The sequence below is a fragment of the Aedes albopictus genome, chromosome 2 (assembly GCF_035046485.1).
Source record: "Aedes albopictus strain Foshan chromosome 2, AalbF5, whole genome shotgun sequence".
Lineage (NCBI taxonomy): Eukaryota > Metazoa > Arthropoda > Insecta > Diptera > Culicidae > Aedes > Aedes albopictus.
This window is the reverse complement of record NC_085137.1, coordinates 271463883-271474747: the sequence shown is the minus strand read 5'-3', so window position 1 is coordinate 271474747 and position 10865 is coordinate 271463883. Positions and strand designations below refer to the sequence as shown.

At 41.8% G+C, this 10865-nt stretch overlaps 1 protein-coding gene across 1 annotated transcript; it reads right to left on the bottom strand.

Moving 5' to 3' along the window:
- Positions 1 to 3381: 3381 nt before the first annotated feature.
- Positions 3382 to 10580, bottom strand: LOC134286544 (uncharacterized). Its single transcript, XM_062848168.1, has 4 exons — positions 10349 to 10580; positions 6706 to 7695; positions 5666 to 6661; positions 3382 to 5558 (listed from the first exon to the last, which is right to left on the bottom strand). Exons 1-4 carry the CDS (start codon positions 10578 to 10580, stop codon positions 3382 to 3384), a joined length of 4395 nt encoding a protein of 1464 aa, XP_062704152.1.
- Positions 10581 to 10865: the final 285 nt, after the last annotated feature.

Below are 10865 nucleotides of genomic sequence, written 5' to 3'. Positions count from 1 at the left end.
CTTAACAGTAGAGATGGGCAAAACAGTTCTTTCAAGGGAACCATTCTCAACTCAACAGTTCCGCAGAAAGAACTAGTTCTTTTGAACCGTTCTTCCGTTCAGTAGTCTTAGGCAAGGGGTTGATCATTCAGCACACTTCATTTGTGCCGTTATTTTTGAGCGTGCCGAATTGTGCCGAGAAGTGCCGGCGTGTGTGCCGGGCACAATGTGCCGAGTGACCAACCCCTTGAGTCTTAGGGTTGTTTTGTGAATCGAAGTTTGACGTTGGTACGTTGCTGTTTTATTTACGTGATATGTGGTCAGCCGCAGTCAAAGCAAATCCAACTCCGCAAAAAAATATATAGGATTTGCCATACTGTACATTATTGACACATTATTTATCAACTGCTGTCTTTCGACCGGCTGCATATGTCATCGAAGCACTATTTTACAAAATGATTGCAACATTCGCTCTCTCAGAACACATCACTCGTTCATCAAAAAAACTGAATGAAAAGTTTTGTAGGACCTTAATTTTCTCGTTTTTTTAAAGAACGGAGAACTACCGTTCTTTTAAAATGAATGACCGTTCAATCATTCTTTCCTTAGAACTAGTTCTAAGTAAAAGTAAAAGTTGGACGACGCAGTGAGAAACGCTGAATAGTACTGTTCACGTGTATGGCCAGTCGAGCGATACACCTGGAAGTAGTTCCATCTCTAGATACGAGCAGCTGTATTATGGCTATCCGATGTTTCATGGCGATTCGTGGTGTTCCTCAAAAAATCCTATCTGATAACGGAACAAATTTTGTGGGAGCTAATCAAGAACTGAAAAAGTTGATCAAGGAACTAGACCAGCAGCAGATAGAAGAGACTCTTAGCGTCAGAGGTGTAGCATGGACGTTCATACCTCCGGCCGCGCCTTATTTTGGAGGGTGTTGGGAGCGATTGATTCGATCAGTAAAAACAGGAATGCGTGCTATGCTGAAGGAACGACACCCAACGGATTTAGTTCTTCGAACGACAATTTGTGAAGTGATGAACGTAGTCAACAACAGACCCCTAACTCAAGTTTCCGACGACCCTCATGATCCCGAACCTATAACCCCGAATATGTTATTACTTGGACGGAAAAATCATATGCAATACGATCACGATTTTGATGAGAGAAGTCTGGACTGTAGAGCTGCCAGTATATGCACAAGTATACGCTGACCGTTTTTGGCGGAAATGGGTGTCAGCCTACCGCCCAGAATTGATGAAGCGACAGAAATGGCAAGACAACCGAAACTATTATGAATATTCTGTAGGAGATTTAGTTATGCTTGTCGACGAAAATTTACATCGTGGATGCTGGCCCAAAGGAGTCATATAGACTGTTTCAGAAATTATAAATACACTAACGATTAACTGCCATTTCAATTTGAGCACAATATCCAAAAAAGTTTTTTCTAGCTCTTATAGTATACATGCTAACGAAGCAAATAATACCAATTTTGTTGATGTTTTTGGTAAAAGCTAAAAAATAGGGCTCTGTAAACTAGATGATTGAAATTTGAAGTTGCACAAAGTGGTCAAAAAATGTAGCATAGTGGAAGAGAAAAAAATCTCACAGATAAAATATTTAATTTCCAAACACAATAAAAATTGCTGTATCGATAATAACAGATATTTCTTGATTAGTAAGAGTAATTTTTACTGGAATATTCGATAAAAAACCACCATTACGGACCTTCGCAATACAAAATTTGTTGTTTCAAATTTCTCAACAACACCAGCAGCAACAGACAATAAGCAAATGAATGTCTTAATTACAGCTTACTGCATTCGTTTTTATGGTATGACAAGCTTTGTCATCTGTAGGATCGAATGAGCTGAAAAAATAAGTTTGTTTAGATTAAATGCGTTCAAGAAAGCTAAGAAACTGTGTGGTAGTTCTATGTTCCGTAGAAAACCTTAAAAAATAAGAAACTTGATCTCCGAAAAAATGTTGTCGAAATGCCTTTATCGATTTTTACCAAATTTTGATCAAGGCATTCCTTAGACAACTTCTTAAGAAAGTGAATGTGATAAAAATTGAGACAATTTTTGGTATTTAGTGATAAATAATGTTGAATCCATTAAAAATCACCTTTGTGCAAATGCAAATTTGAAAAATTAAGTTATTTGTTTGAGAACTCGACTGTTTTTTTAAATATCAAGATAATTAAAAGGAATTATAAAAATATGGAGTACAATATGCTATACACTGAAAGAAGTTGGTAAACATCATCAGAAAAGTTCATTTAATTTAATAAACAAAGTATATTTATAATTTCTGAAACAGTCTATAGAATAGGTTAACCGTGGACCCGATGGAAAAGTACGAACAGTGGAAATGAGGACTTCAAGATCGACCTACGTCCGGCCTATCACGAAGATATTTTTGTTACAGGCCAATTCCGCTGGTGCCCCGGAGAATGTTGCCGACAAGTAAGCCATGGCGCAGGCCCACGTAAGAAATTTTCATTCCCCTAACAACCATTGTTATATCAAGATCAATAAACAGTTGTGTGAAAACCATTTTGCGAAGTATTATTCGAGAAGTAGCAGTAGTAGAGAAAGTAGTGAGTAGTAGTAGTAGTGAAAATAGTGAGTGAAGAATCGTGAGGATTGGTCCGTGTTCCAGGCAAAGGACGATCCAGTGTTCCCAGCGAGGATCGATTCCCGTTTCCCAGGTGAGCCCATCCTGTCGGTGTGACCCCGAGCGAGCCCCTGAAACATTGGTCCTTCTTTCCCGTTTCCCAGGTGAGCTCATCCTGTCGGTGTGACCCCGAGCGAGCCCCTGAAACATTGGTCCTTCTTTCCCGTTTCCCAGGTGAGCCCATCCTGTCGGTGTGACCCCGAGCGAGCCCCTGAAACATTGGTCCTTCTGTCCCGTTTCCCAGGTGAGCCCACCCGAGCAAAGTCTGACAGCAAATTGAAAATAAATTTTGATGTTGTGATATTGCAAATTATGGTAACTCAGGTTGTTGTCGTTTTGGTCGTTTTAACGGTTAAAACATCAACAATGAAAGCAGAAAAATGTTCCCGTAACAGCAAGTTGAAATCAATTCCTGCTATCAGTGATAGCAAATTGATAACTGTTTTTGCTATCAGTACGAAAAAATGGAAAAATCGTTAAATATAGGGGTTTTTCGATTGATATCAAATCCTAAATGCCATTAGATAACTACACTAATTGTATTTTCTTAGAGGTATTATGCAAGGTTGCCTAGAAGTTTAGAAAAAACTTAAAAACTTATTGTTTATAATAGTTCGAATTGACAGCAAAACGAAATCTAAATTTGAAATCAAGACAAACTGATATCAAAATGTGATGTCAATTTGTTGCTGAATACAAATCGAGTTTTCGATTTGCTATCATTTTGTTGTTAGACTCTGCTCGGGCATCCTGTCGGTGTGACCCCGAACGAGCCCCAGAAACATTGGTTTTTCTTTCCCGTTTCCCAGGTGAGCCCATCCTGTCGGTGTGACCCCGAGCGAGCCCCTGAAACAATCCCGAGAGTCTGACCAGTAGAATCGTTTGGTGATCCGGATCGGCAACGTATCCAGCACAGTTTTCGATAAGCGAGTTCCTATTACTGCTGCTTGAAGACGCGGAATAGATGTTAGCTTAAGAGGGGCCACCCTAGCCTTTGCGGTGACGAGCGAGCAGTAGCTTTTCTCATTCTTAGAGAACCTTAGGAAACAAACAGCGGCCATTCCGTCGCTTCCAGCATCTACAAACGTATGCAGCTGAACCTCATCAGCGTCGTTGACAGGATGCTCAGGCCAGAAACATCTGGGAATTTGCAAATGCTCAACTTGTGGCAAAACAGTCAACCATTTTCGCAATTTTTCGAAGGCCTCGTCATCGATTTGCTCGTCCCAGGTTACACCGGAACGCCAAATGTCTTGTAATAGGATTTTTAAATAGACGAGAAGATGGGCGATGAGACCGAGCGGGTCAAATATGGTCATTAGAACTCGCAACACGTCCCGTTTTGTGGGACGTCGTTCGCCCTTGAGTAACTCCCCATCGTAGCGATTCCAGCCAATTTTGTAGGTGAAAGCATCGGCTGCTGTGTTCCACCACATCCCTAGAACTTTCTCGGTGGATAATTCGGTCGTCAGGTCTAGACTTTTCTCGTCATCCGTGTTCTGTTCTTGCAGTGCTTCCACAACTCTTCTTGAATTACTAATCCAGTTTCGAATTTCGAAGCCGCCCTGGGCGTGGGCATCCCGAACGTCTTTCGCTATCTGGATTGCTTCTTCCTCCGTGGCGACACTTATCAACATGTCGTCGACAGAGTGTGACTTGGTAACAGCATCGCATGCCGCCGGAAATTCGCTCTTAAAACGATCAGCATTGACGTTTTTAACGTATTGCGCACTGCTAGGTGAGCAGCACGCTCCGAAGGTCATCATCGCCATGACGTAAACTCCTAGTTCACCGTTCTCATCCGTCCAGTAGAAGCATTGGTATCGCTGGTCCTCTTGGCGAATCTGCACCTGGTGGAACATTTCGCGTATGTCTCCCGTCACTGCAACGGGATGTAGTCGGAAGCGTAGAAGAATTCCAAGTAGAGAACATAGCAAATCTAGACCCTTCAAAAGGACTGAATTCAACGAGATTCCGTGGGCTTTCGCTGCTGCGTCCCAAACTATTCGGACCTTCCCGGGTTTGTTCGGGTTGGTTACCGGGAAGACAGGCAAATACCACATTTCGCCGGTTTGCTGCCGGATTTCCTCATCAGAGAGTTTGCGAATGTATCCTTTGGCGGCATAGTCACCTATCTTCTGTTGCAAAACTTTTGCGAGGGCAGGATCATTCGCCATGCGTTTCTCCAGGCATCGGTGGCGACGCAAAGCCATAGGGCGGCTGTCTGGCAGACGGACGTTGTCATAACGCCAGAGTAGGCCAGTCTCAAAACGGTCGCCTGAAAATCGGGTCAACGACTTTAGCAGAGATTCGGCACGTTCATCTTCCGTCGATAGCAGAACTTTGGACGAAGCATTAACTCCTAGACTGTCAATGGAGAAATAATCTTTCATCGCTTGATGTAGATCATCGTCCGGACGTTCGTTCAGTGAGCAGACGTGAAAGCTGTAGTGAAACATGTTCGGTGCGTCTCCAAATCCTAGGTTACCGCAAATTGCCCAGCCTAGCCGTGTCTTAGTTGCGATCGGCTCGCCGAATTTTCCTTCTCGGCTCTTGAGGGTTAAGCCCAGTTGGGCATGCTTTGTGCCGATGAGAATGCGAGGGCGAGCTTCGGTGTACGAGTCGATAGGCAATCCTTCCAAATAGCGATATGATCGCTTCAGTTCCCCAAAGTCCAAGGTCTGTCGTGGTAGCAGCAGCTCGTTGACCGTTTGTACGCCTTCCAGGGTAAACTTCTCGGCATTCGCATGACGTCCGGCGACTTGCAGGCGAACTATGCAAGAGTCTTTCTCGCAGCGCTCGGTACCACCCGTCCAGCGAAGGCATATTGGACTTAGCGTGCCATCCAGTTGCAGTTCATCTGCTAGATCTTGATCGAGCAGCGTTGTTCCTGAGCCTTCATAAAGAAAGGCATATGTATGAATCGTCTTCTCTGGTCCCAACAAAAAACTGGAAGATAGCGGAAGAGAACCGAGCTAGAAACTGTCTGGTGGGTATTGCAACCCTGCTCGGCACCGCTGGTTGTCGGCTGCGAAGACTCTGGATTCCCAACTGCAGTAGTGCTTTGGTGTGACTTGGCTTTTAGCTCGTTGTGCAGTAGCTCATGGTGCCGAAAAGTGCAACCGTCTTTACCGCAAGGTTTCGCCTTGCAGGTTCGTTTGTGTTGCCGAAGACACGTTCGACAAAGCCCGAACTGTCGGACGACTGCCCACCGGGATTCTCTCGAAAACTCCTGAAACCGCTTGCATTTGTTCACGGATTTGCAGTTGCCCTTGCATACCGGGCAGGTCTCCTTCTCCAGTGCAGCTGTAGACGACTGCTTTGGCGGTTTGAAGCTCGTATCGTGCCTGATCTGTGTTTCCGAGTGGGCGTTGAGGTACGTTTCTCCTTTCCCTTTCCGCCGAGGCTCATTACGCATCGGCTTTGCTTGTGCCAACTCTGTTGGAAACGTAACCGTACTTGCAGCTCCGGCTAGCGAGTAGATCCACTCACTAAAGGTTGCCAAGTTGACCGCCAACTGCGTCTTTCGGTGTTGCGCCCAGTTTAGCTTGATTGACGGTGGAAGCTTGCCAACAAGCTGATGCAGAAGACTCACATTGTACATGTACTCTTCTAGCCCGCATGAGTCAACTGTTGCGCAGAAGTTCTGCACGCTAACGGCGAAGTCTACTAATGTCTCGAGACGATCCTCGCGAATCGGTGGTAGCGAACTGATCTTTCCTATCAACGAGTGCACAATGATCTCCGGTTGACCAAATAGCATTTTTAGCGGGCTCATTATGCCCTGAACGTTTCCAGGGTGCATCAATCTGCACTTAACGGCTTCGTATGCCTTTCCTTTCAAGCTACGTTGCAGTCGCACAAGATTTTCCTCTTCCGTGAATCCACACATAGCTGTCGTGCTATTGAACATGGATAAGAAGACCGGCCATTCATCCGGGAAAATGTTGGCAAGTCCTTGGAAACGGCCTGCCTTGCTGCGATTTGTGAGCGTGATAGCTGGAAAAGATCGTAATCATCCGGTTGCAAGGGACAACTTTGACCTAATGCGCCGTGATTCCGTTCTATAACCGTCGAATTCGCCAATGATCGGGTTATTCGGTTCAACGCTGGTTGGATTCTCGTCGACTGTGGTTGGACGTTAGGATTGAAGTACTTCGACATTCGAATAGCAGCTGGCTGACGTTGGTCTAACTCCCGCTGTGCTGGTAGCTGATCTGGTGGGCTCAGCTCCCACTGTGCTGGCTGTTCATTAGACCGATGCACTGCCTCTGAATTACGTCCCTTCTCTATCCAATTCTCCACCCGACTCCGAGAGTATACGCTGATAGAACCTCGACTCGATCCTCTTTCGCTGGCTAGCTCCTCCAGAATCTGGTACTTCTTGGCCAGGAATGCTTTGTGCTTTTCCGCTTCTAGCTGTTCAGCAACCCTTCGTCGTTCTGCTCGTTCCTCCTCGAAAGCTCTTTCCTCCTCCAACCGCTGCAGCTGCAATTTGGCACGGTTCCGGGCAGATCTCTGAGATGATGAACACGAGATTTCCGATGCTGCTTCGTCTAGCTGGATAGCGGGTAATCCTTCCACCGACGGAACGAAGAGTTTCTTTCCGGTCAGCTGTACCTTTGGCCGTCTCGACTTTCCCTCATGATTTGGCAGATTTGATGGAGGAACTGTTGGATCTGTTGACTTAGGCGGCGGTGGACTGCCGTTCGATGTATTCTCCCGCCCTGCAGAAGAAATTCCTTTTAGGGATGAAGCGCGCTTGGACGTGTGTTCCGTGTTGCCATCCTTCGTTGCCGGATCTTTTTCTGATGTTGACGTTGTTCGCTGGTTGCATGTTGCAGTCTTGCAGTTGGCACAACTCCAGCTTTGATCGACAACTTCATCCGAGACTCCCACGCAGTGGAAATGATACCATCCGTCGCACTGGTCGCACTGTACCATGTCTTCCGTTTCGGCTCCTCTGCAGGTCTTGCAGGTGTATCCATCGCCGGTCTTCTCCGTATCATCCACCGCAGTACAGTGTATGTTACCTAGTTTAAGTTCAATATTTAGCTCGATTTCATTAGTTTTAGCTGAATAAACTCACCAAGTTCAGCTTGTATGTACCAGGTACTAATATTATGTATATAAGGACTGTTCATTTTATAAAGAGGACACCTTATTTGTGTGATATCTTTTTTATTTTTCAATAAAATTATTATCGGTTTTTTGCATAAATTTCCACAGCTATTCTACAATGTAGGAAAAATATAACATTATACAAATTGTCCTTAGTTATGGAACTGAAGCGGTTTTCGTTAAAACTCAATAAAACCCCATTTCTCAAAATTCTACACAAATTTCCACATACATAACTTTAAAATTTTCACGAACTTTTCAATGTGTTGGGATCTAATACTATTCTTCTAAAGGTAGAGTGCAATAGTTGGTCAGTAATAATGCACCAAGCATTATACAGCTTGATATAGTGAGTTGCCTTGTTATCAATGAAATTGATAAAAAAAATACTTATTTAAGTCCAGTGATGCAATAACACTACGGAATCAGTTCAAAATTTGTCCAGTATAGAAGAGAATCACATTCTAAATGATACCGAAGAAAAATATGCTTTAAAGTACATTCTTCATCATAAATTTAATACTTAATGATGGCCATAATGAAAAATTGCATACTTTTTGCTCCATAAATGCAAGTTTTTGATTCTGGAGAAGCTAATTATTATTTATTTTCAGCAAGGTCTGACCCTATGTCATTATATACCTTATTTGAAAATAACTACATGTTAATTTTTATTTTCGACATCATTGTTACGTTGTATTTGCAATAGAGTACATCGTTATTTAGAAGAACCTTCATAGAACGAAGCGGTTTTATCTCCGGTAACTGCCATGAAGCACATTAAACCAAGCCAACAATGCTATCAAGAAGCGGTTTTCTGCATTTGAATTTGCATTATTAGTACTTTCGACTAGATCCATCGAAAACATTCAAAATTTAATATTTTTATACATTTTTGTTTAACAAATAAATTTTATTCTGAAAATCGAGTCCAATTTGTAACTTTAATATCTCAACAACTATTATTCCGATTAGGTTTATATTTTGCCAGAATATGTATCACTCAAACTACTGCAGCATGGCAAAAACTTTTTTGCAATTAAAAACGATACACCGATGTTTTACAGAAATTTTGTGTTTATCTTTAGTTTTTGGGAATTGAAAAATTGATCTCTCGAAACACTTTGCCACATTTCTATGAAGTTCAATAATGTTAAACCAATTTATTTATGGTTATTATCTGCTAATATAATGTACTGAACAACTAACCAAGGCTGCTCAAATTTGAACTACGCGTTTTCTTTTTATAGCCTTGCAATGTTGTCCTCTTTATAAAATGAACAGTCCTTAATTCACTAGGTTCTAGATCAAATTCAATACTTATACTCTAGATTTAAGTAGATTTTAGTATAGCACGTTTCTCTATCTTTCTGTTTTACAATTCGTTTTTATGTTCATCACTCACCCAGTGACAGGTCGTACACCTGTCACTCCATTGTCAACCGTCGTATCGCAGGCTTTGTACGATCTCGACGCTGTAGATACCACAGTCATAGATGCGCGCGTCGGCCTAATGGGGAAGGCCAACATGGATCTTTTTTTCTGTCTTACCCAATTTTTAAACATTTTTCCCAATCTCATCAGAAATCATTTTATTCCTCAAAAACCAAACTTTTTTCAACACAGATTACTAAAACAATGTAAAATGGATGTAGTGCATTCATTGAAAGTTATATTTTATCATTTTTGCATGTATTTTTCCCTAGAAACTATAATCTCTATATGGTGGATCTTTTTTGTGCCGGTCACTGTAATAAAAAACCAGAATTAATCCACCTATGGTGAACAGAACCCTTCTTACACTTATTAAAATTATTGTTGTATTATTCGTATGTATGATTGTGATTTTTGGTCATTCCAGAAAATATTGTGGATTTGCCATCAAGTTGATTGCTTTCTATAATAGAATCATCGACCATGGGCTCAACTACCAGAAATGCCAGCCAGAATCTTCTAGAATCTTGTATGGAATGTGTTGCGTCAAACAAACTTGGCACTATTCTTGATAGTAACTTTATTTCTGGTATGCTTCAAGCTGAAAAGATTTCATAAGTTCAATCACATTCTTAAACCGTATCATTACAACTTACATTTAATAGTGCATTATTATGCACGGTCTATCCAATTCTCGTCATAAATCTATCTGCTGGGATTATTATAGGATTATAATACGTTAACAATAAAAAATACAAAATTACAAATACATCTTTAGCCCAATTTTAGCTTCTTAAACAGCTTACTATAGAGTAATAATAGGTAGTCAATTCTAATTTTAATAATGTGATTATGAAAGGTATCTAATTCAACCTTTAGAAGATCTCAATTATTAGTTATATAATTAAATACTGAAATCTATTGTTGTTCTAACCTTCCACGTCCTAAAACAGATTATTTAACAAATTAAGGTAGTTTTAGGTAAATTTAAAATGAGATCTTTATCTGTAATTTAGGAGAGAACATTTAGGCACTAAATAAATCAGTTCAATTAAACAAATCCTACAATTCATCAACAGTTTAAGATTCCAATATAGCACATTCATGAACACGTTAGCTGGAGATCAAAACAATGCCGCTTGACATACGAATCGATCAATCCATATGTCTGTTTAGTGGCGCGCCTAGCGTTGATGAAGGGAATCTCCAGATGTCGAAGGCCGGGTTGCCGGTGTTGCGGTCGTGGCAGCATCCCCCTCCCCGTGAGGATGTTGGGTCCAGCACCCTCACTGCGTCCTGCTACGTCCAGCACAGCCAATTTGGAAACAGGCCGCCGGAACAATCCACTAGGTGTCTGAATCATCGCCTGCCTTACTCCGCCATCTCTACCTGTAGCTGAGCGATTCCAAGCAACAGCATCAAAATTAAGGAAATTTTTTAATTCATGATTTTCTATTGAACTGAAACTTTGCACAGTTTTTAAGTTCCATCTAAATCGTCATTTTCCGATATCAAATTTTTATTTTGAATCACGACTAACTTTTCAAAAGGGTGTATGTGAAAATGGTTCAAAAATATTCAAAAATCTGCACAGCCAAAATGGTTCGTTCGATTGCAATAAATTTTTCAGCAAAGTTAGATAACTAAA

Coding starts and splice junctions, on each gene's coding strand:
- LOC134286544 (XM_062848168.1), bottom strand. CDS start 10,580: ATGATTCAGACACCTAGTGGATTGTTCCGGCGGCCTGTTTCCAAATTG. Junction 6,662..6,705: donor ACGGAATCACGGCGCATTAG/GTCAAAGTTGTC, acceptor GATCTTTTCCAG/CTATCACGCTCACAAATCGC. Junction 5,559..5,665: donor AACCAGCGGTGCCGAGCAGG/GTTGCAATACCC, acceptor TTCTTTATGAAG/GCTCAGGAACAACGCTGCTC.